This window comes from Trichosurus vulpecula, chromosome 4, assembly GCF_011100635.1.
Source record: "Trichosurus vulpecula isolate mTriVul1 chromosome 4, mTriVul1.pri, whole genome shotgun sequence".
Taxonomy (NCBI): domain Eukaryota; kingdom Metazoa; phylum Chordata; class Mammalia; order Diprotodontia; family Phalangeridae; genus Trichosurus; species Trichosurus vulpecula.
In genome coordinates this window covers 277168661-277195096 of record NC_050576.1, presented here as the reverse complement: position 1 = coordinate 277195096, position 26436 = coordinate 277168661, and the positions used below count along the sequence as shown (strand labels likewise).

The 26436-nt window shown below is 40.7% G+C and overlaps 2 protein-coding genes across 2 annotated transcripts in view; one reads left to right on the top strand and one right to left on the bottom strand.

The window, feature by feature from the left end:
- The window catches only part of FARSB (phenylalanyl-tRNA synthetase subunit beta), a 70425-nt gene extending 64033 nt beyond the window's left edge, over positions 1-6392 (bottom strand). The window contains exons 1-2 of the mRNA XM_036757049.1: positions 6291-6392; positions 3191-3246 (exon numbers count right to left, since the gene is read on the bottom strand). Coding sequence (XP_036612944.1) covers positions 3191-3246; positions 6291-6348 — 114 coding nt within the window. The 5' untranslated portion in view covers positions 6349-6392. The remainder of the gene's footprint in view (positions 1-3190; positions 3247-6290) is intronic.
- A 14562-nt stretch (positions 6393-20954) lies between these two features.
- MOGAT1 (monoacylglycerol O-acyltransferase 1) overlaps positions 20955-26436 on the top strand; it is a 44938-nt gene continuing 39456 nt past the window's right edge. Inside the window, exon 1 of the mRNA XM_036757051.1 lies at positions 20955-21218. Within this exon, the coding sequence (XP_036612946.1) occupies positions 20966-21218 (253 nt within the window). The 5' untranslated portion in view covers positions 20955-20965. The remainder of the gene's footprint in view (positions 21219-26436) is intronic.

The following is a 26436-nucleotide window of genomic DNA, read 5'->3' as shown; positions in this document are numbered from 1 at the left end:
ATTCCAGGCACTATGTGGGGACCATTACCCACTGAGTGGAGCAGAAAGGCTTTTTTTGAATTGGACTTTAAAGCATGGTGAGGAACTCAACAAATATAGAGGAGGAAGGAGGGCATTCCAGGTATAGATAACAGGTTGGGAGGCAGAAAAACACAGGGTATATCTGCTGGGAAGTGAGTAATCCAATTTAATGAAGTGTCAAGTATGTAGAGGATAGTAATATGAAATAAGGCTGGAATAGTAGAGCAGTAGCCAGGCCATGGAGGACTCTGAACAACAGGCAAAGGAGTTTAAAATGTACTTATGTTAAAAAAAAAAGGGACACTGAAGGTGTTTCACAAACGAGTGCTATAACTAGAACTCTGCATGAAAAATATTGGTCTGGTGACAATATGAAGGATGCAATAAAAGGACAAAGTAGAAGTGGGAAGATCTGTTAGATTAATACACAGATTAATATAGACTGGTATCTATGAGGTCTTACTTTTGGATGGCGGTAACAGACTAGAAAAACGGAGAGATTTGAGAGATATTGAGGCATCCAGCAACTCAACTAACCAGAATAGCCACAAATTCACAAATCCCTGAAAAAGTCTTCAAAGATGAGTATCAATAAAAATAGCCAAGAACAGTCATACCTACGAAAATTATGTAAGGCATGATGAAAATCATTAGTTTACTGACCAGATCAAAATATTATCACTGGCTTACAATGACTATAAAAAACCAGGGCAGGTGGGCACCAAAGTAAGAATCAGCAAGGCCATGGGAGATTTAAGAAACAAAACAAAAGGAGAATGTGGAAAATAGCAGACTGAAGATGCTGGCAGTGACTTACAAACTGTGACCCTGTAGCTAGAATCAGAATCAGTGAAAGGAAGGGAAGGAGCATCCTAAAAACAAACCCAGACACGGGGAAAGCGAGAAAAGAAATACCAACTGGGATGCAGAGAGCAGTAAGGAAACCTTCAGGGCAGGGGCAAAAAGCCCTCTCCACCTTCATAGCTGAAAGGGAGGTTGCATTATAGAAAACCAGAAGAGGTTTATATCAATGGGCCTAAATCATCACAAAACATTCGATCAAATTCAGTATATTTTCTGTTTACTGAGGCAATGAAGCACGTACTGCATTTAAGAAAAACTGTCATTAAAAGAAAAAGTTTTGACAAAAAGTTTTAACTTTCAATTGGCTGGAAACCTTGGCTGTCCATTCCTGAAACTTACTGGTTGAGGTACCATATAAACACAAACTATACAATGCTTGGCACCTACATGATGAATGCTATATAAAACTTTCAGAGCCTTATCAATGATGATTTTGGGTTCCCAGATTTTAATAACCATTTAAGAATTTAGATTCTACTGTTAGATGATAGAACAGTAACATGTGGACAGAGAGCCAGGAAGACCTGGGTTCAAGTCCCACCTCTGACACATCTAGGCTGGTCTGAGCAAATTACTCAAGGCAATTCCAGAGCAAGGCAAAGCAAGTGCTTTTGGCGAATAGTCTCAAATTCCCTACAGCTGCATAATGACTTTGAAAACAACAAATGAACATCATATATGTTGCACTGTATTTTTTAATACTGTATTCTACTCTAATTTGTTAAACATTTACCAATTACATAACTTATTATATAATATGGTAACTGAGTTTCATTTATTTTTCCTAAAGCAAAGGGCTGCTAATCCATACTAATTGAACCCCAAAAGGTCAAAACAATGCTGTGCCTGGGGCTTTTGAAAGCACAACTCCAAAGTTTATTAAAATCAGTTAGAGACAAGGATGCAGAATGACATGCTAAAAAAAGAGAAAAATTTAAAAAAATAAATTAAAGGAGTAAAAAGTTACTTAAGTAACGAATAAAAGGGTATTTTAACCATTTCCCAAGCAGAGGTGGGATTTCAAGACATATATAAGCAAAAGAAGGGATTTTACAAAAGGGCACCCTGGAAAAGACAGGAATTTGAACTTACAAATTTGAAAAAGTGATGAATGAAGTTTAATAGCTAATCCTTTGTATCCAAAGACATAGTGTCAAAAATGTAGATAGAAATTTTGCTTCATGAAAAGTCCAAGACAATATAAACTCTTCTGTTTGGCATTTAAAGCTCTCTCACCACCTGCCCCTTGCTCCCTTCTGGATTTCTTACACTTTACTCTCCTCCAACCACTCTACATTCCTGTGTTACTGGCCTATGTGCAGAACCTCACCTCCTGCCAGCGCAATGGCCGTTCCCCATCACTGGAAGGCTTTCCCCTCTCCCTCACAGTAGTCCTGACTTCAGGAATAAGTTTAAACCCCCTACTCCAGGCCTCTCCCCATCTCTCCAGCTGCTGAGGTGATACCCTCTCAGAAGGCCTTCTGTCTGCTCTCAAGACCTCCTGGATCTACCCAGTTTTCCTATGCGTAGTTTCTCCCAGTAGTATGTAAACTCCTTAAGGGTGGTGTTTTTGCCTTTCTATTTTCAGCACTTAGCACAGGCCCCACAGTTTGTAAACTTTCAATAAATGCTTCCTGACTTGCCTTAGCTAGCTCTTAAGAAACTGTGTGATACTTTTAGACTCTGACCAGATAAAGTACCTATAATAACACACGACTCTTTACATTTTCAGAGTACTCATCTTCTATTTTCTTATAACTCTGTCAGACACTTTCCATGGCTATCATCTCCATTTTATAGTGGAGGCAACTAAGGGTCATAGAGGTCAATGGACTGCCCAAAGTCACAGAATTGGCATCAGGCAGCGTGCGGACCAGGTATCTCCTAATGCAAAACTCTTTCCATCACACCATGTGGTCTCTTATATAAGCATAATATGTTGTTACTAACATCAGTATATCACACTGCCATACCACATTGCAGGCATATTATTGCTATTGTCAAAAGAACATTAAAAATTCTCATAAATTACACACCCAAAGCTTCTACAATCATTTTACAAAGAGACCACTGCATATGTGGATTAAGACATTTAATATTCACTTTCTCTTAAATAATGACAATAATAACAAAGACAGACAAAAAAAACCTGTTAAGACCCATTACTTGGAACACATATCTCATCTGAATGGGTCAAGGTGGTAAATCTATGAACCCAGGGTGATAAAGATGAAGTACATCATACTCCTCGAAATAAGATTTGTTAAGGAGACAAAACAGAAGATAAAATATTCCTAATACATACGATTTCATCAAGCTCCAGACCAAATTCAAAGCACAGTTCATCAAATTCTTCATCAGCTAAAAGGAAAAAAGAATTGCTGATCAATTTTGGCGAGTTTAAAACAAATTAAAATATTAACAGATGTTTTCATTGCCTTGAACCTAGGAAAATGCTATATATACACATACATACACAATGCATGTAGTACACCTTTCGAAATAAGAGCAATGTAAAACTAAAAAATTGATAAAAAATATTTTTAACAATGTATTTGCTATCCAAAAAAAGAAAACATGTAAAGAAGTTAACAGCCAAATCGAGAGAGAGTTTATAGGTTCTCCTCAGCAAAGTAAAGGAGTTTTTAATGCACCTAGAGTCAACAAAAAACATTCCATAGAATACACAGTCATCCCATCATAATATCCCAATGTGCATAAGCAGAAAGCTATGAAGAAAACTAGCATCTTGTGCCAGGGATGAAAAATTAAATAAGTTATATAACGAAATCCTCCAAATCAAATTGACAGATCTTTGATACTCATTGGCATCAGGGAGAAAAGTGGGCTCAGGGAAGGATGGCAAAAATTATGTTGGAAAATACAGTTTGGGAATGATAAATGAAGGAAGCCAAAGGCCGTAACACGTTTTTGAATAAAAGAACAGAAAGGTGGGCATGTCAAACGGCAAATGACTTAATTTTTAACAGGCAGTGACTGACTACTTATCGCCAAAATAGTCTCTCAAAATCAGCAGTCTGTAATGCAGTCAGACCATCAGGTAAGAGCAAAAGTCAAAAGGTAAAACATAAATCAAAAGAAAGTATAAAGCTAGGAGGGCATAATGTTGCCCTCCTAGCTTTATACTGTCTTTTGATTTATGTTAGGATTACAGCAGCTTCAAGCAGTCCTATATAAACACTCTCCCCAAAATGGGAAATGGATAAAAGGAATACCATTAACTATTAACTACTTCCTTGAGATATTTAATAAAAATGTCTCATGAAATAGCCAAACACAACTGAGAAAAAAAGGATCATTAGATCATAGATTTAGAGCTAGAAGGAGCCTTAGAGGAAACATCTAACTCAAACATTTCATTATGGATAAGGAAACTCAAGCTCAGAGAGTTCCTATAACCTGGCCAGGTCACACAGGCAATAAGCATTAAAAGGCAATCCAGGTTCTAGGATTCTAAATCCACTGCTTTCCCCTGTGCCACACTGCCTTCACAGAGCCTGCAGAAGAAACCTTGGCACAAGAGTCAGCTAAACCAAGTTATCACAAGGACATGGGTAGAGGAAACCAGAAGCCACAAAATGCAAAAGCTTTGCCAGAATTTTTATAGTGACCTCTTTATACAAACAAAATAAGTGGGACCACTGTATTTGAATTTTACTAGTCTCTGTTCCTGATGTACATGAAACCAAGAACGGAAAGTCAGGAAAAGTGGTAGGACCTGGCTAAATGTGTGCTTGAAGCACTCCAATTTTAATATCCTGGGCTGATTCTCAAGATATTCTGAAGAAGGAAAAATTACCCCCCAAAATGAAAACATCATGGAAAGTGTTTTAGAAAAGAAAAAACGATGCCTGAGAAGATAGCAGCAACCACTAACCCAAATGCCAGATTTCTCATTTCTATAGATCCTCATGAGAATGACTGAGGGACACATCCTCCATGAAAGGATGAGAAGGAAACAGATTAGGGTCAGGGTGGGAGGCTGCTGTCTACAGCAGATCACATCTATTTTAACACATCTTGACTGAGAAGTGACAAAAACAGAAAATACGACTATGCTCAGTGACTTCAAGAAAGTATTTCCAGTGGAGAAAAATGTAAACTTAAAGACTATCAGACAAGATACCTAACACAAACAGTAGGTACTGATAGGGCCGGGCTTGGGGGTCTGGAATACTATAAGGTCAAATTTGGTCTCAGGTGATTGCCAGCTGTGTGACCCTGGGTATCTGGAAATTGTAACAATCTTACGAGCCCCCTCTTCACAGGACTGTTTGGAGGATAAAAATCAGATAATATTTGCAAAGCATTCTGAGAACATCAAAGTGCTATTATTATAGCAGTTATTATAATTACTATTAAAATCTTCACCACAAGTCTATCCTTCAACAATTCATTGAGTACTGACATCGAGGGAGGCATTTCAAGTAAGTGGTTCAAAAGAGAGATACATATTCATCAAAGATATTCATCACGTGTTAAGGAAGGTTATCTGGCAAATCAGCTCCAAACCAAAAAAAAAAAAAAATTCCAGGTGAGACTCTCCAAACACTCCAATTTACAGATAACAGTGTCCTCATGGCATTAAGCTTTGAAAGAATTTAAAAAAAAAAAAACTGAAATTCACTCTACCATACTGTTCTGCCAACAAAATCCAAGGTAAACGAAAAATACATAACATGAGGGAGGAAAATGGGTAACATCAAATGGATCCATCAAGTCCTGCAGTCTTGATGACTGGGCTCTTAACTGAATAGATGAGACCGAGCACATTGAGAAAATTACAAAGGTTTTCAAGGATCCCAAGCGGTCCACCAATAGAAAAGTCAATGTCTTTAACATCAACATTCTCCCAACAATGCTACAACCAGCATCTCTCCATGATGAAGACCCATTTGAATACTGAGTATACTCTCCCAATGATGAATTATGGAACTACCAAGTCATAAAAGAATTAAAGTTACATATACCAGAAAAATGAACGGGGGGAGGGGAGGAATAACAGACAGCCCTCTGCTGGAGGTCCTCAATGCATCCCGGAAGATATTATCAGAGGCATGAACGACCAGGGAAACTAAAGGGAAATGAAGAGGTCAATGGAGAGGCCTGTCCCCAAAACGAACAAGAGGAAAAGCATTCTTCCAGGGCACTCACTAGATCTTCCAAAGACAACTTATAGAAAATATTGGGCAAAAATTATAGACATGACCCCCCACCCCTGCCCCCTCCTCCCGGCCAGTCAAGGCCATGGCTTAGTCCTCTCCCCAGCCCGGGGAGGGGGGCGCGGGCTCAGAAGCTTCCCCCCGGGGGCCGCCCCGATTGCTGCCAGACACGACTCCTCATCATGTAGCAGAGCGGACCGGGGCCGCGGTGGCCGTACTCACTATAAGTCCGGCCCAAGGCTCGGAAGAGCAGATCCCTCTTCACACTGACAGTCGGCATGGCTCCTTCTGGTACGCTGCGCCTGCGCACTCGACCTCACCGGTCTGATTCCGCGGTCTTGAGAGCAAAGACCCCGCCCCTCGGGGTGGGGTCGGCCGCAGTAACTCCTGATCCGTTCTCGTTCCTCCCTGTCTGTTTTGGTCCTCCAGGTACTCTGAAAAGCAATGGCTCGTGGTATCAATAGATTTTGATATTTGGAACAAAGAGTCTGGAAAGGAGGGTGGCCAGAAGGAAGAGGAGGCGATGTCCTGAGACATCTGCGGAACAGGCAGTATGGAGGACAGCCCAGATTGCGGGTCGATTGCATCAGCCTGGAGTAAAGGACCAGAAGCAGGATAGGGGCGGGGCCTAGGAGGGGAGATGCAGAGTGAGAGGCGGAGCAAAGGGATGAGCAGAAAAAAGGGGACGGAGAAGCCTTCTGGAGGTGGGGCCAGAGTGGGCGGGGCCTGGGAGAGGAATCTGTAGGTAGGAGCAGAAGGGCGGGGCGGGGACCTGGTGGGCCGGGCTAAAAGGGAACGGAGTCTGTACCCAAGTAGGACTGTCCTGGGATGGGGGCTGGTAGAGGGGAGGTATTTGGGGTAAAGTGACTAGAACGAGCTCAGGTAGAGGGGAAGATGTGCTGTCTGCTGGAAGGACAATGACATCTTGTCATTCCAAAGTTGTGTCCAAGGGCCGTCGGCTACCCTGGACAGGGCAACAGACCTGGAGTCAGGAAACCTAGGTTCTGTGAATCAACCATGAATCCATAAAATTCATTAATAAATCAATCAGCAAACATTTAGTAAGTGCGCACTGTGCCAGGCACTGTACTTGGGCTTTTCTGACTCCACTAGTCAAAGAAAAGGAAATTAAAAAAAGAAAAAGATCTCTGCCCTCAAGGAGCTTGTATTCTGTTCGATGTAGATGATAATAATGATAGGATGACCATACAACTACCTAATTTGCAGGGCTGTTGTACCGAAAGTACTTTTATATACTTTAAAGTGTCATACAAATGTGAGTTGTTATAACTGGATCAAATGAGTTTTTCCATCTATCAGGGCAATGCTTCTGTACTTCCTGGCCTTTGTGCCTTCTTCTTATCCATATCCACCATCTGTTTGCAATCCATCATTCTGCCCTTATCCCCCAGTACACCTTAGCACAGAACCTTGACTCCTGTCTTCTAACCACAGCGTGAGTATCCCAGTTTGGTTCCTTTGTTGACGCTCTGATTTTCCCCTTTTGAAATGCATTTCCCTGCCTGTTCCAAACCTCAGCCATCCTTCCAATAGGAGCCTAAGTCTCATTTCTTTACCAGCTACTTGAGACCACTTTATTCTCCCTTTCCTCTGAACTCCTAGAGCTGCTTATCACCACCATCCTCATTTTGGCGCTGAATCATTGTACATTGTCATAGAATTATAGACTGAGTTAAAAGGATTTCACTTTACAGATGAGATGAGGAAACTCCTCATAAGGCCCAGAAAGATGAAGTTGTTTGGGTTGGGCTAGGTGATACAGTGGTGACACAGTGCACCAGCCCTGGAGTCAGAAGGATCTGAGTTCAAATTTGACCTCAGACACTTGACACTTACTAGCTGCGTGGCCCTGGGCAAGTCACTTAACCCTGATTGCCTGCAAGGTTAATGAGATACAAGATCTTCCCTGACTATTAATAGGCCTCACATGTAGCCCTGCAGCAGAGCCAATTAGGCTCTGGGCCACAGGGATTTCCATACCTTTCCAATTAAGTGCTGATTTCCAAGATTTTCTAAACTAAGCCAATCAAGTGCTATGTCTTTAATTGGAAATAGTACATGTTGTATTGCTGCATTGCTTGGAGGGAGAAGAGAGGGAGAAAAGAGAGAGAGAGAAAGAGAATATGAATGCTTGAGCTGTCCCACCCTGGTGATGAGTACCTTGCTAAAACTTGCCTTCTGGTATCCTAATAGTAATGCTCCAAATAAATATTTTCGTTTTGTCTTGGAGGAAGAGAGTTTATTATATTTTGTGAACCGACTCTGGGTATACATATGCATATTCACAGCAGCTGCTATGAGTATTGCATTGCTTTTACATTGACTTACCACCATCCCCCTAAAAAAGATGAAATTATTTGCCCAGGTCACATAGTGAATGACAGATCAAATCTGAAAGGAGAAGAATAAGTTAACTAAATTTTTGCACCATTTTCCACTTCTGGGTTCAGAGATGATTGAAAGAGGTAAATTACATTTCCAAACTCCTTTCCTCATTAGAGCATGAGCTATTTGAAATAAGGAACTGATGTCTTTGTCTTTTGCCTTTCCCTGTATCTCTTGTACCTAGCACAGTGACTGGCAGATAATAATAACAACCACAATAATGACAACTTGCTTTATGTGGTACTTTGAGGTTTGTGAAGTGCTTTACAAATATTATCTCATTTTATCTTCATAACTATGGAAGGTAGGTACTATTATTATCCCCTGTTTTATAGATGAGAAATTGAGGCAGGCAAAGGTTAAGAGATTTATTTGCCTAGGATCTCTCTGCTAGTAAGTCTGAGACCAGATTTGAACTCAGGTCTGCCTTTTGACATGACCTGCCTTCTTAGACTAATTCTAAAAATACAGCACTACATCTGGTATGATTTGAGATCAGAGGTAGAATGAATTTAAAATGGTGACCTAAGATTCTATTCTGTCTTCTAAGTGATAATGCCCTAAACAATCTGAAAATATAAATTCAGAAGTTATTTGTGCTAAGTTCTGATCTGCCAGTAACTTGAAGGTGATTCTAGGAAAACAGGATGACAGAGGGACAATTCTTGTGGGTTGCATAGTGTTTTTATTCACCATAAACAAAAAGCTAGTCTATGTCTGGTTCAAGTCTAAAGTGCCTCCCTGGTTAAAAACAAAAACAAAATAAACAAACAACAATCGTGGAGCCTCTCTCATCCTACTGTACAATATCCTGAAACTCATAGCAGAAAAGCAAAGCCCACCTCTAGTGGCCAAAAATTATCTGTGACTGACTAAACTCCCAAACCTCCTGAATACTTGAAGAAGTTCCACAGAGTGGCCCCAATCCAAGTTGATTCGTCGTAAACTAACATGAATGTGCAACTCAGGTTCAGGATTTCTAGGAAGACAGATAAGGCCTCCTACTCAGGTGATCTACATAAGGGGTTTCCTGATAATATATATGCTGATTTAGTTGTTATCTTCATGAACAGAAGATGGGTGCAGTATGCATTGACCCACCTCATTGCCATCCTAGGTCCCTGTTTTGACCTCGTTCAGAAAAATTATGCTATAACTTGAGATGAGGTGCCTGGTTCCAACCAGGCGATAGACATAGTGCTGGGTAGCCCACAGCTGCCAGGGCTCATGTGGTTTTATATAGATAAAGGGGGCTGAAGACTATTACTAATGCACAATTCTTAGATGAGCAACTCTAGGTACCTTTGATTCTATGTCACGAATGGGTCAGATAAGGCTAAACATAGGATTGTCAGAATTCCTTGCACTCATGGATATTCATTAGCTGAAAGGGTCTAATATAGCCAGCCTGCATAAATGTTGCTCTGGTTGTGAAATCCAGAGATGTAGGTTCAGATCTTGGCTTCTGCAGAATAAATAATAACTCATTTATGGGCAAATCTCTCTGAGCCTCTGTTTTCTCATTTATAAAATAGGGATAATAACACTTTTGCTACCTAACTCATAGAACTGTTGTGACAAAAGTGTTTTGTAAAGGATGTTATGAAATATTTTACTAATGTACAACCAAAAGGCAATGTGCGTGGGGTGGAGCCAAGATGGCGGCTGGAAAGAAGGGACTAGTGTGAGCTCCCCACCAAGTCCCTCCAAAAACCTATAAAAAATGGCTCTGAACCAATTCTAGAACTGCAGAACCCACAAAACAGCAGAGGGAAGCAGGGCTCCAGCCCAGGACAGCCTGGATGGTCTCTGGGTGAGGTCTATCCCACATGGAGCTGGGAGCGGAGCAGAGCAGAGCCCAGCGTGAGCGGCAGGGACCAACCAGACCAGGAGCCGAGTGGAGCGGGCCCTAGCACCCTGAATCAGTGAGCTGCGGCAGTTACCAGACTTCTCAACCCACAAACACCAAAGACAACAGAGAAGGTTAGTGGGAAAAGCTGCGGGAGTGGAAGGAGTTCGGCTTCCAGCCCTGGGGGCAGCGGAGGTGGGGCAGCTACAGCTGCAGTTGCTTCCAGCCCCAGGCCCACCTGGTGGGAGGAATTAAGTGGAGGATCAGAGCAGGAGTGCACAGCCTGCTGAAGATCTAAGCCCAGTCTGGGTTGGGGGTTCTTGGGGAAGGAGGACTGCTGGTGTGGCACAGCTGGCGCATCCCCCCCAAACGTGGAACATAGAACTCTGTAGTCTACAAGCAGTCATACCCAACTGAAAAACTCAAGGGTCAAGTTAGTTGGCTGGGAATATGGCCAGGCAGCGAAAACTCACCCAGATTCAGTCTCAGACTTTGGATTCTTTCTTTGGTGACAAAGAAGACCAAAACATACGGTCTAAAGAAGTCAACAAAGTGCAACAGCCTACACCAAAAGCCTCCACGAAAAACATGAACTGGTCCCAGGCCATGGAAGAGCTCAAAAAGGATTTGGAAAAGCAAGTTAGAGAAGTAGAGGAAAAATTGGGAAGAGAAATGAGAAGGATGCGAGAAAACCATGAAAAACAAGTCAATGACTTGCTAAAGGAGACCCAAAAAAACACTGGAAAATACACTGAAGAAAACAACACCTTAAAAAATAGACTGACTCAAATGGCAAAAGAGCTTCAAAAAGCCAATGAGGTTCTCCTCATTGGAATGCCTTGAAAGGCAGAATTAGCCAAATGGAAAAGGAGATCCAACAGACCACTGAAGAAAATACTACCTTAAAAATTAGATTGGAGCAAGTGGAAGCTAGGGACTTTATGAGGAATCAAGATATTATAAAACAGAACCAAAGGAATAAAAAAATGGAAGACAATGTGAAATATCTCATTGGAAAAACCACTGACCTGGAAAATAGATCCAGGAGAGATAATTTAAATATTATTGGACTACCTGAAAGCCATGATCAAAAAAAGAGCCTGGATATCATCTTTCAAGAAATTATCAGGGAGAACTGCCCTGATATTCTAGAGCCAGAGGGTAAAATAGAAATTGAAAGAATCCATCGATCGCCTCCTCAAATAGATCCCAAAAAGAAATCTCCTAGGAATATTGTCGCCAAATTCCAGAGCTCCCAGATGAAGGAGAAAATACTGCAAGCAGCCAGAAAGAAACAATTTGAGTATTGTGGAAACATAATCAGAATAATACAAGATCTGGCAGCTTCTACATTAAGAGATCGAAGGGCTTGGAATACGATATTCCGGAGGTCAATGGAGCTAGGATTAAAACCTAGAATCACCTACCCAGCAAAACTGAGTATCATGCTCCAAGGCAAAATATGGATTTTCAATAAAATAGGGGACTTTAAAACTTTCTCAGTGAAAAGACCAGAGCTGAATAGAAAATTTGACTTTCAAACACAAGAATCAAGAGAAGCATGAAAAGGTAATCAAGAAAAAGAACAAGAAAAAGAAATTGCAAGGGACTTACTAAAGTTGAACTGTTTTGTTTACATTCCTACATGGAAAGATGACATGTATGATTCATGAGACCTCAGTATTAGGGTAGCTGAAGGGAATATGCATATATACATATATATATATATATATATATATGTAGATACGTATGAGTGAATGTGTATGTATGTATATTTGTATGTATATATATAGAGAGAGAGAGCGGACACAGGGTGAGTTGAAGATGAAGGGAAGATATCTAAAAGAAATAAAATCAAATTAAGGGATGAGAGAGGAATATATTGAGAGAGGGAGATAGGGAGAGATAGAATGGGGTGGATTATCTCACATAAAGGTGGCAAGAGGAAGCAGTTCTGTGGGAGGAGGGGAGAGGGCAGGTGAGGGGGGAATGAGTCAATCTTGCTCTCATCAAATTTGGCCTGAGGAGGGAATACCATACATACTCAATTGGGTATCTTACCCCACAGGAAAGAAGAGGGAAGCAGATAAAAAAGGGGAGGGGATGATGGAGGGAAGGGCAGATGAGGGTGGAGGTAATCAAAAACAAACACTTTGGAAAGGGGACAGGGTCAAGGGAGAAAATTCAATAAAGGGGGATGGGTTGGGAATGAGCAAAATACAGTTAGTCTTTCACAACATGAGTATTGTGGAAGGGTTATACATAATGACACACATGTGGCCTATGTTGAATTGCTTGACTTTTTAGGGAGGGTGGGTGGGAAGCGAAGAGGGGAGAGAATTTGGAGCTCAAAGTTTTTAAAAACAGATGTTCAAAAACAAAAAAAAAAGTTTTTGCATGCAACTAGAAAATAAGATACACAGGCAATGGGGTGTAGAAATTTATCTTGCCCTTTATCTTTCACAACATGAGTATTGTGGAAGGGTTATACATAATGACACACATGTGGCCTATGTTGAATTGCTTGACTTTTTAGGGAGGGTGGGTGGGAAGCGAAGAGGGGAGAGAATTTGGAGCTCAAAGTTTTTAAAAACAGATGTTCAAAAACAAAAAAAAAAGTTTTTGCATGCAACTAGAAAATAAGATACACAGGCAGTGGGGTGTAGAAATTTATCTTGCCCTAGAAGAAAGGGAGGGAAAAGGGGATGGGAGGGGAGTGGGGTGACAGAAGGGATGGCTGACTGGGGAACAGGGCAACCAGAATATACGCCATCTTGGTGTGGGGGCGGGGAGGGTAGAAATGGGGAGAAAATTTGTAATTCAAACTCTTGTGAAAATCAATGCTGAAAACTAAATATGTTAAATAAATAAATAAAAAAATAAAGTAAAAAAAAAAAAAGGCAATGTGGAATCATGGATTCAGGACCAGCTCAGTCCTGTCTTTGATGCATCCTACGTGATCATGGGTAACATACCTCATCTCCTAGGGCCCTAGGTAATAATACTCTAAGACTAAATATAAAGTTACAGTTGATGTTCCACATTGATGGAGCTTCACACCCAGAGTTTTCTGTGCCAATGAAATCAGAGGTTCAGGCTTCCAGACCCAGAAAAATGTATCAACATCTCTGCCTTGCTTGGGGTCTCTATTCCTGGGAGCAAACAAAGTTTTATCACAATATGATAAAAACTCATGACTGACTGACTCATTTAAACTGTAATTTTATGCCTTATCTCTCCATATCAGTGAGAAAGATGAGCACAAAGCAGAAGTCTAGGCAAAATGCTGTGAGAATTTGGGGAGGGAGAGCTCATTTGTACCCTGTTAGGAAGTGGGGTGGAGGGATCAAAGAGCTTCAGGGTAGAAGAGCTATTGGGAGATGGGCCTTGAACAGACTGCCATGAGGAGAGAAATCCGTTCCAGGAATGAAAGACAATGTGCGAGCAAAGACACAGGGACAGAAGAGGGGAGTATGGAAATGGGGATTACTCTCATTTAAGGAGTTTACAAAAGCATTTTCTTCACAACATTGTCCTTCATTCTTGGAGTGGATTTTCCTACTCATAGCAGTCTGGTCAAGGCCCATCTCCCATAGTTCCTGAAGCCTTCTTTGATCCCTCCACCCCACTCCCTACAGAGTAACAAATAAGCTCTCCCTTCCAAAATTCTCGTAGTGTTTTGCCTAAACTTCTGCTTTGTACTCATCTCTCTCACTGATATATGGAGATAGGGCATAAAATTATAGTTTAATTGAGTGACTCAGTCAGTCATGAGTTTGTATTATACTATATTATATTATATCATATCATATTATGCCATATCATGTTATATAATATTATATTTATTATATTACTTCATATTATATTATTTATTTATTATATTGTGATATAACTTCAAGGGAGTTTACCCCAAGATTAAAGACCCCAAGTAAGGTAGAGATGTTGATACATTTTTCTGGGTCTAGGAATCTGAACATCTGAGTTAATTAGCATAGAAAACTCTGGGTGTGAAACTCCATCTATCCACCTCTGTAACTTTATATTTAGTCTTAGAGTATTATTACCTGGGGCCCCAAGAGATGAAGTATGTTACCCATGATCACATGGTATGCATCAAAGACAGGACTAGGCTGGCCCTGAATCCATGATTCCACTCCGCTTTCTGTTTGTTTGCACATCAGTAAAATATATTGTTACATTTTTGCTTTCTTGTTATATTCCTGAATTTTGTAAAAGGCCTCACTATATGTACAAAGGGTTCACCCTATAGAAGCAACATGTGACTATTAAATAAGGCTTTCTGGAAAGCCAATGCAGACACAGGCCCTGTATAACCTTCACGGCTACTACAAACCAGGCCACTCAGAGGTGGAGGAGAGGGGGAGGACCCACCCCAGATATAAAAGAAGAGACCAAGGAGCCAGTCTCTAGAATTCTCTACTCATGAATACTCTATGTTTTGTGTGGAGACCTGTACTCAGGCCCAGGACCTGTGTGCTTTTATGGGGAACCGAATAAACACTAATGGTGTGAGATTGGAGATTCTGGCAAAGGTAACCATGTTTCATCTAAGACAGCACCTGAACAGGGTCTCCTTGAGAGCAGCCTGCCCCATATTTCTCCTTGTGACCTGAGCACCCAGAATGAATGCCTTATACACAACACTTTTTAACCTATATTAAAGTGTTAAATATTCGAGATCTGAACTTCAGAAGAAATTAGTTAGAATCAGACCAGTTTGTCACCATTCAAGCGTCTTCTCAAGCACATTGTTCTCCACCCACAACAGCTGAATGAGTTGGGAAAGAAGGATGAGGAAGGAAAACTGGAAAAGCCATGGCCAGGCAAGGCAAATGGAATGAATGAATGAATGAATGAATGAAAAAGCATTTATTAAGTGCTTCTTGTATGTAAAACACTGTGCTAAGGGCTGGGGATACAAATGGAAAAGTACACATCAGAGGTAAGACGGGGCAGTCCCTGAACCCATGATTCCATCTTGCCTTTTGTTTGAACTTTATTGAGTAGAACATATGATAGCATCTTTGCTTTCTTACTCTATTCCTGAACTTTTAAAAAGGCATCTCTGTAAAAATCACTGGAGTGGAATAGGCCACAGGCAGAGACAGGAAGCACATCTGGAGAGAAATGGAAGCTAGTGGTCAAGGCAGAGCTTGGGGTCTGGAACTAGGGAAAGAGTCTAGAGTGAGTGAGAGTCTACCAAGAACAGCCAGATAACAAGAATCTAAGCAAGATCATGGGCCTCAGGGTTACAGACTTTAGAGCTGGAAACAAACGTTGGAGATCGCCTAGTTTAACCCTAAAAAGTGAGGCAAGGCATACAGGAAAGCAACGGCCAGAAGCCATAAAAATAACAATAATAATAATATTTATATGTATATGCTTTCAAAAGTCCTTATGAGGAAGGTAAGTTGGAGTAATGAGAACAGCACTTGATATGGAATCAGAGGATCTGGATTTGAATCCTAGATTTACTATTTACCACCAGTGGGACCTTCACTTTTCTGGATCTCTGTTGGTTTGTCTATAAAATCAGGAGTCAGGAAAGAGCCCTTCTTAGTACAAAATCCTCAGGTTCTTCTTTGGTATGGTTGTCTCCGGACATTTGCCATCTATTCAGGACTCACTCATCTTATACCAGGGAAATTAATATTTTAACCCTTTTATGTAACTTCACATTCATACCTATTGTGTTTCATCATTCTCAATTCAGTCTAACATTCTAGCCTGACTCTGTCAGGATTCAAAACCAGTAATCAGAATAGCAGATAAAGTTCAGGTAGTCAGCCAGGAACCAGGAAAAGTGCTAGGGTTAAGGCAAGAGGAGAATAATAATCATAGCAACTTTCTTGTTGGGAGGTTCCAGGCTTTCATATAGTTCTAGTGGAAGAAGGAATCAATCCCAGCATGAATAGCCCAGATTGAGCTAGTAATTGAGAGTGCCACACACCTGGGGAAGATACTCAGGGACAGGCACTCCAGCAGACAGACATTAACATGATCTAAGCCTCTGTTTCTATTACAACAGGCCCCTGTCCACCACCACTTTCATCACAAGCCCTTCAAATCTTTTCTTCATTCTCCCTTAATATCTTTTTTTATTCTAGAGCAAAATTTCTTAAGAGTCCATGAACTTTAAAAAAATTATTTTGATAGTTATATTCAATACAATTTATTTCCTTTATAATCATATGTATATTATTTTATGTATTTAAAAATGTTCTTCTGAGGAATCCATACACTTCAGCAGACTGCCACAGGGACCCATGATCTAGAAAAAGTTCTGTTCTAGGGGTAGCCAGAATAGCAATGGCTCTTTAAATGCCCAGCTCTGATTACCATTAACCTGTGTGTGTATGTAACAATCTCATTTCTCTCATTAAGGCTTGCAAAGTGGTTTTCTCACAACTCTATGAAGGTAACATACTTAGCTGAGTACATGCCATTTATTCATTCATTTCCTTCATTCAAAATGTATTGACCCAGCTGGGAGGAAAGAAGCTATTTATTCTCACAAGCAGAGTTGCTGATGCTGTTGCACCCTACTCTACCAAGAGTGCGGCCTCACTCCTTGTGGAACATTGCCTTGCCACTCAGAATGAAAGCAAACCACTTGTCAGCAGGATATAAGGGGCATCTAGTAGCTCAGACAACCTAATAAGTTTGATCAAGGATGTTGTAAGGCTCAAATGTGATAATGGGTCAAAGCACTTTGCAAACCTTAAAGTGCCATATAAATGCCAGTTATTATTAACATTATTTTATTATTATTATCCTATGACCTCCAGTCTGGTGATAATTTAGCCTTCTACTGTACTACTGAACTCAAGCAATGTTTATAGCAATTACAAGAGAGAGCTGGTAAATTTAATCTGCATTAGCAACACTTTTTTAGGTCCAGACAATCAACAAGACAATTAAGCTCAGATTTTAGCAATTGCCAATTTCAGTGTGAATGTTCACACTGAAAATTTAACAAGGCGCTCTCAAAACAGTGTGTCTGCAACACAGTGGAGAATAATCACTGAGATACATGGATTACCTTCAATATGAGTATTTTGGACCTTGGATAATCAGGAAATGATTCATATGCTATGAAAGAAAGTCTTAACTCTAGCAAAAGATAAAAAGGATCGCATTCATGGTTTAATCTGAGAAAGAAATTTTACATTACTGATATTAGAAACAGCTAATATTAAAATCTGGTTTTTTTAATGTTGACCATTTCAAGGTGATTTTCAGAATTGATATTTGTCCTGAATTACTTATGTTTACTATATGGTAAGATTATATGGATAAGGTTATATATAGACTTTACAGGGAATATTAACATGTCAATTTAAATTCCTGCCCTTAATGAAAATAAGAAAAGGTAAACTTTACTCTTAATAAACTATTCAATATTTTATTTTCTTTTATGTTTCCTGGGATAGGTAAGAAAAATAGTGAATTAAGGATTTTTGACAGTCACACATGAGACAACTTTAATAAAGTCAATAAATAAAAAGGCGAAGACATTATTAACCTTAGCCCTTTGAGTAAAAATATTATGCACCTGCTTTCTGTAACATAGGAGCTGCTGCACCTACTGGAAAGACAATTCAACTCAACAAGCATTTTAAAAGCACCTATTAAGCGCAAAGCCCTGTGTTTAGTGCTAGAGATACAAGGGCTAAGATGAAGCTGTTCTAGACCTCAAGGAACTTGCGTTCTTTTGAAAGCAACGATGTACACATTGGGCATGTACTCCTTCAAGTCTTAATTCAGTATATCGTAAATAGTTCTCTTTCTCTGCAACACGTATCATGTTTTAAGATGGATTTTAAAAACCTCTCAAAGCTTACATTTTCCTTATCGGTTCATTCATAAGAATACGCTAACTTAAATAATCCACTTCTTTAAGGTGGCAATTCAATTAGCAGTACCGGCAAAATCATAATGCTACTTTCTTGCTTCAGAAGCCAATTATGGTTCCTTGAACATAGGAACCTGATTGAAGGAAGTGATTCTTATTTACTTATGCCTAAGAGCAATCTTTTACAATCCGTAAAGAAATGTCAACAGTCACTTCTCTTTACCCTTCATTGTCAGAGAACCCAGGATCAAAATAGGTCTATGGGATCTTGGGGTCTTCGGGCAAGAATGATCATTGGCAGAATTGTGAAATAAAGTTTTTCTTCAATCAATTCAATAAGCACTTAGCAAGTGCCTACTATGTTCTAGACAAAAAAAAAAAAAAAAGACTACTGTCAAGAAATTACCATCCTGCTGGGAGGAAATGAAATCTATAAAAGGAAATCATTATAAAATATACACATAATAAATACAAACTCTCACTGGGGAATGGTCTTACAAAGTAGTTGGGGGAAGCACTAATAACTGGAGAACTCAGAAAAAAGTCTTTTGCAGGTAAATTAAACCTTGAAGAGATCAAGGGCTTTCAAGAAGCAGGGGTAAAGAGGAAGAGCCTTCCAGGTATGGGGTACAGCTTCATGCACAAGAAGCATCAATAGTCTGGCTGCAGGACAGAAAGCTTGAGGGAGAATAACGTAATTAGCCTGGAAACAGAGGTGGCAGCAGATAATAAAGGGCTTTAAATGCCAGCAAGAGGAGGTTTTTGTTTTGTTTTTTTTAATTTAATTTATTTAATATATTTAGTTTTCAGCATCGATTTTCACAAGAGTTTGAATTACAAATTTTCTCCCCATTTCTACCCTCCCCCTACTCCAAGATGGCATGTATTCTGGTTGTCTAGTAACAATAACTCAAATTATAAGACAACTCCTGAGATTACAATGTTCTTAATCTACAATATCTTATGTGATCTCACAACACTCCTGTGCAACAGGTAGAGTAAATATTATTAACCTCGTTTTATAGATGAGGAAGCTGAGGCTATGGGGTTGAAGTGACTGGCCCAAAGTCACAAAGCCTAGGGCAGAGGTAAGACTGTGGACAAATGACTTCAACTCTCGGAAGGCTAACCTCCCTCATCTGTAAAAAGGGAATGACAATGATTCCAAGACTAGAGTTCTTAAGGGAAATTAAGGATTGTTGTCCATTCATGTCCAACTCTTTATGACCCCATTTGGGGTTTTCTTGGCAGAGATACTGGGGTGGTTTGCCATTTTCTTTTTCAGTTCATTTTATAGATGAAGAAACTGGCAAACAAGGTTAAGTGACTTGCCCGGGGACACACAACTAACTACTAAGTGTCTGAGGCTGGACTTGAACTCAGGAAGATGTCCTGGCTCCAAGCCCAGTTCTTTATCCACTTCACCACAATTAGCAGATAAAATAATAGCTTATGTTTACATAGTGCTAGAATCCCTTCCAGCTCATAGGTAAAGGGATTAACTCAAGTCCCCAGTAGCACACATAGAACTTCAATCATATCTTTTTGTCCCAGAATAAATGAAGTGAGGTATGGTTCCAAGGATGACATTTTTCCACTATAAGACAGGTTTGTTTGTTTGTTTGTTTTTTAACAGTATCAAGTATTAGAATCTTCTTTTTTATTTTGTCTATTGGAAAGAGTGAGAAAGGTGGAGATTGACCATGATTTGCCACCTTCAAAAACAACCTGGAGTTGTCCCTAGGCCCCTGTGGTTCTTAAGAATAGCCTCGAGCTATTGCTAACTTGTTTCAACCCTGATAAATCTTTGCACATTATTTTAACTGCCCTCAAGATATTAGGCGTCTTTCATGAGGCACCCAAGAACCAGCCCTGCTCTTCAGAATTTGAAAATCAAGTTAATCGTACACCTGAATTTTCTTCCTTAGCAAGGGTGGACGGGAGTTTTTTAGGGGAGGGTACAAGGTGGGCTTCGTTTGCTTTCCTTTTCTTTACTGCATCACTGTGAAGGCCAGGGGGCTTCATCCTCACTTCAGGTCTTTAGAGGAAGCATCCTGGAGTCGAGTTTGTCAGTTTTTTGCAAAATGTTAAGCTCCCCAAGCTGTGCAAACCACAGAAGCCACCGGAGCATAGTCTTCATAAAGTAATTCCGCTCCGCTTCTATCTATTGATTCATATAACCACCGCTTCCCACTTCTCTTCCATCAGTTGGCTTGGGGTTCCACGAATAAGAGCTGAAATGAGACACACACACACAAACGCACACATACACAGACACACACAAAATGGTTGGGAGGGGGGAACGGTTAATGAAGCAAACGACAGCTGTTTATATCTAAGCGATAAGCCCGTAATGAACGACTCCGCTAGCTCAATCAATCTGGTTCTTCTCCGCGGGTCAGATTACCCCTTCTGCTCTCGCTACAATCCTGGCTTACCTCGGTCTCTGGGGTAAGGATAGCGGGCAGACTAGCTGGACAACAGACGCTCCCTCGCAGCTGTCTCCTTGGCTCCAAGCAGGAACCTCTGGATGACCGCCCGGGAACTATTGGGCAGCCCTCAAAACCAGGTTAGGGTCAAGGCTGCGGCCCCTCCCACCCTTCCGGCTATGACCAGCTCAAGGTGCCCTCAGGCTGTAGTCTGGATAGTGGCCATGAGTTCCCAGAGAGGTTCCCCAAATGCGTGGAGTGGGAGCAGCGCGGGCGCACCCGGGCTGGGGGCGGAGGCGGGGGCGGAGGCGCTGGGCTTCCGACTTCCTGAAGGTGTATGAGACGAGCACCCGCAGTCAGCACCCGAGATCAGGCCAGCTCCGCTGCCCTCCTAGCTGCCCCGGCGGCAGTAACCGTCCAGTGGTATCAGGCTTGCATCTACCAGACTGACAGACCCGACGCACCGAGTGACGAACGCACGTGTCCCGCGCAGGCCATGAAGGTCCAGTTTGCCCCTATAAACATCCCCTTGGAGAGGAGGCTGCAGACCGCTGCGGTGCTCCAGTGGGTCTTCTCCTTCCTTCTACTGGGTAAGAGCCCCAGCTGACTGGTGGGTTGGGGATGCCCCCTGCCTTGCCGCTCCCGCCCTGCCCTCGGTGCTCTCAGTCCCCAGAGAGCCCCCTTACTGGGTCAGCAATCCCGGGTCCAGAATTTGGCTCCTGCCTCTACCTCCTGCGCCCCACCTCCCCAAGCTAGATCATTACTAAGCGGAAATTTGGAGAACTATGGTTCACCCACCCACCCCACTATGGGCAGGTCTGCTGACCATCATTTAAATGGAAATAAATATAGACGCCCCTCTTCTTTTGGGGGTCAGGCATAAAAAAAAAGACCAGGGCTTCACAGCAGCACCGCCGCCAAGACAAATAATTGCCTTGCTTTTTTCCTCTATTTGCGGAGCAGAAAGAGGGAACGCTGGATCCGTACACTTCAGGGAATTGGATTTCTTGAAATCATTGGACCCAGGAGCATTTTCCAGGCATGTTTTAAGTTCAGCCCACGGCTCACACACTCAATCAGACCCAATCGTAGAGGGCAAAGACAGCCTCCTTGAAGGAAGCTTGCCTGATGGGCTAAGACATCTTCCCCGAGGGCAAGCTTGTTTTGCCATTGGTGAAAATGGGAAAGTTGAGTTCTGGGGGGCTGGAGGTTCTCTGGACCAAAGCTGACTGCAGAAACCTTTTTATTGTTTTTTAAATTCTGAATTTTTTTAAAAAAATGTGCATTTCCATATAGAGAGCAGAACACAGAAAGAGGTTTATGTTTGAAACTGAGTGTCCATTTCATGTGGCTTGCTTTTGTGGAAATCTTCTGTTATCTCTGGTCTTATATGCCACCTGGGGCCTGAAGGGCAAATACAAGCAATGGTGTTGTTTGCCTGCAGTTTACAGAGTCCTGTCCTGGAAACTGGGGAGATACAAAGTTTAGATAAGACTAGGATCTTAGCCTCAAAAAGCTTAAGGTGTAGGAGACAGAAGAAACACAAACACAGCCACAATAGCCAAGATAACTGCTTTGGAGAAGTCTAAAACCAAGCTGTTCGAAGGCCTAAATAATATATAACAAAAGGTGCTTGAGAGGAGGCCTGGGGAAATCCAGGAAAGATTCCTGGAAGAAATAGTTTTTTGAGTTGGGCTTTACGGGATGAGTAGAAATTAAAAAACTGTGGGGTTCCCCATCCTCGAGCCCCTCCATATTCTATTCTATCACCAGTTATTTTCCTAAAGGTCAAGTCTGATTGTGTCACATGAGTACACACCTTAGCTTGATTTCACAAAGACTCTTTCAACTGTGTCTTTGTATTCCCAAAGCTTAGCAGTGCCTGGCACTTTGTAGGCACTCAATAAATGCTTGTTGATTGATTAAAGATGGGGAAAGCAGGCATGCCAGGCATAGGAATGGGAAGTATGGAAGCCCAAGCTTGAAATGTGCTGGGGGCAGAGAACTATTTGATTTAGTTGGAATAGAGTGTGAGGGAGGAAAGATAAGGCTTGAAAGGTAGGGAGGCACCAAATTATGGAAGGTTCATAGCTCTAGAAGGGACCAGAAAGTTCATCTAGGCTAGCCCCCTCATTTTACAGAGGAGGAAACTAAGGCCCAGGGTGGTTGAGGTGGCACAGTGGATAAAGCACAAAGTCTAGAGTCAGGAACCCTGAGTTCAAATCTGGAAGTAGTTTTATAGAATTGAGTTTTATTGGGTGGGTAAAAGTTAAATAGGTGATTGGTCCCCCCTCCTCAAGCTCCTCCCAACTCCATTAGGACAAATCTGATTGTGTCACTTGTGAGCAGACTACTGAGGAAACTACATTGGTTTCAGACATCTACTAGCTATGTGACTCTGGACAAGTCATTTAACATCTTTTTGCCTCAGTTTCCTGAACTGTGAAGTGGAGATAATAATGGCACCTACCTCACAGGGCTGTTGAGGCTTAACTGAGATACTAACTGTAACTTGATTAGCATAGTGCCTAGTATATAGCAAGTGCTTTTTGTTAGGTGTTATTAGCAATTATTATTTTTCAGTGTCACACAGGTAGTAAGTAAGAGTTGAAATTTTAATAAACCTCCTGTCCTCTGACTGGTATCTAACACTCTTTCTGTTACAATATGATACTACACGGGAATTTGTACTTTTGGTGGTGGGCTGTAGGGGAGCCCCCGAAGATTTTTGAATGGAGGAGTGACACACAATAGAGATGACCCTGGCAGCAAGCTAAGGTGATGAGGATGAATTTGAAGGGGGAGAGTGGAAGTACTTCCCATTTACCTAGCACTTTGTGCTTTCCAAAAGGCTTATTCCTACCAAGGGACTTTATTTCAATTTTATTTAAATTAATCAGTCAAAAACATTTATTAAGTGCTTCAACTTGGAATCAGATCAAACTTTGAGTCATGATTCAATTTTTTAAATAATATTTTCTCCCAATTACATGTAAAAACAATTTTTAACATTTGGGCTTTTTTTTTAATATTTTGAGTTCCTAATTTTCCCTCCCTCCCTGCCCTCTGCCCCACTCCAGAGAGAGTAAACAATCTGATATAGGTTATATATGTGCAATCATGTAAAATATTTCCATATTAGTCATTTTGTAGAAGAAAATGCAAAAAGGAGGGAAGGAAGAGAGAGAAAATACTATGCTTCATTCTGTATTCGGACACAATTAGTTCCTTCTCTGGAGGCAGATAGCATTTTTCATAAGTCTTTTGGGATCGTCTTGCTGAGAATAGCTAAGTCTTTCACAGTTGATCATCTTTATGATATTACTGTTACTATGTACAGTGTTTTCCTGGTTCTGCTCATTTCCCTCTGCATCAGTTCATGTAAGTCTTTCCAGGTTTTTTTCTGAAATCATCCTGTTTTGAGTTATGATTCTAACACTGGCTGTAGCATCATGGGCAAGTCCCAGAATCTCAGAGTTTCAAGAAGGGACCTCAGAAGCCATCTAATCCAAACCCAAATCAGAAGGAACAACACCTCTTATAGCTTAAAATTTTCACTTGAATATGTTTAGAAAGGGAAACCCCACTAACTCCCTGTGGCATTCCAGCTCATTTTGGACAGCTTAATTTGTAAGAAACTTTTCCCTCTTACATGAAATCTAAATTTGCTTCTTTGAAATCTGAACCCGTTGCTTCCAGTTCTGCCTTCTGGGACTGAGCAGAACAAGTCTAATAAACCCTCTTCCACATGAAATAGGGAAGTAGGGACCATACCAGTGATTTAATTGATTATAAGGATCCCACATAAATAAGCTCCCTCTACCAAGACAGGGCAGTACTTTCTTTACTAGAGGCAGCTTGGTGGTACATAGGCCTGGAGTCAGGAAAATCTGACTTCAAATATGGCCTCAGACATAGCAAATCACTTCACTGCTATCTGCCTCAGTTTCTTCAACTGTAATATGGGAAGTATAAGAGCACCTACCTCATAGGATTGTTTTGAGGATCAAATGAGATATCTGTAAAGCTGCTCAGAACAGTGACTAGCACATAGTAGTGCTTAATAAATGCTCATTTGTCCCCATTCCCCACCCCCATAACCCTGTAGTCTCAGAGAATTGCCTAGTGTTGAACAGTTAAAAGATTTGCCAGTGTTATGCAGACATTAATGTATCAGAGGCAAGACCTGCATGCACCTGGCTTCCAGACTAGCTTTCTACCCACATGAGCACCCTACAAAAAACAATAAAAGCTGTCATGACCCCTGTTGAATCTTCCCTTCTCCCCGTAAACACCTCCAGTTCTTTCAACTGCTCTTTATATAACATAGACTAAAGCCCCTTTAACATGCTAGTTGCCTTTCTCTGGCTGTTCTCTAGCTTATTATGTCTCCTTTAAAGTCTTCTCTGGACTAAATGTCACCAGTTCCTTTAATTACCAGTCCTCATAATTCACGTAACCTCTCCAGGTTCTGATTTCCTCATCCCTAAAAATGGTGATGACAAAACCTCAATTACTTACCCTATATGTTGTCTTATTATTATTATTTTTTGGAGGCAATCAAGATTAAGTGACTTGCCCAGGGTCACACAGCTAGTAGGTATCTAACATTGGATTTGAACTCAGGCCCTCCTGACTCCAGGGCCAGTGCTATATTCAACTAGCTGACTTCTTAAAGAAATTTCTAGGGAAATCATTCCTGTTCAATAACTGTATCTGTTCTGCTGACACATCAAAATTATTTCATTTGTACTTTTTTTGGCAAGTGAAAATGGAATGAATAGCAGCTATGTTGTATTTTGTATTATCTGCAAAGGTCTCTAGATCATATTAAAAAGATAAATTGAAATTCCAATCTTTTCACAGTGTTGCAGGAAACTGAATTCAAGCTGATGGGTAAATATAATTAAGCCTTGGGATACATCCTGAGATCTCAAAGAACTTTTATAAATCATTGGTTCAGATTCTATACCCTTGAGGAAGATAACAAATAAGGAAACTTGAGATATTGGAAGTCTGTAGTTTGGCTGTGGTAACTAGAAGACATGGAAGAATTTAGTAATATGAAGTAAGATCCCAGACTTGGGAGCTGGACATTCTGTGTTCTGGATTCTAGTGTTTATCCACATCCCTTTTGGTCTTGGTTTTATTATTTTCTGTTTTCAGCATAATGTTTGGGGTCATTGAGGGGTTTGTTAACTGAAACAAAGTATTCCTCTTACAATATCCTTAACTAAACCACATTGTTAACACAAGAAGATGCTTTTAATACCTTTAGCATTACAAAATGTTTTTCCTCAGTAGAAGCTTGTAATTTACACATTTTTATTGTTCTAAGAAAAAATATGTTTTTAAAATAAGAATTTCCATATGCGTAGACTAAAAGCAGTATAGAACAGACTGGCATGTAGGAAGCTGTGGACTACAAAGTTGGTCTTCATATGTGAAGCTTACTCTGTCGCATCATCTGGGCAAGGCTTCTGAATCTTTCGTATGTCGTGAACTCCTGTGGGCTGCTCAGAATAATGTTTTTAATGTATAAAATAAAACACATAGGATTACTAAGAAAATTAATTACATTGAAATGTAGTTATACATGTTTGTATATGTAAGTATGTATGTATGTATACGCACACACGCATTTTTATTTTTAAGACATCTGATCAACAGGTATAAATTGACTGTTCTTTTTCAAGAGTTCTTAACCTACAGTCTGTGAACTTGTTTTTGTTTACACACACACACACACAGTATATCTATGTATGTAGATATAGTGTGTATATATGTATATATAACAAATATGTATTT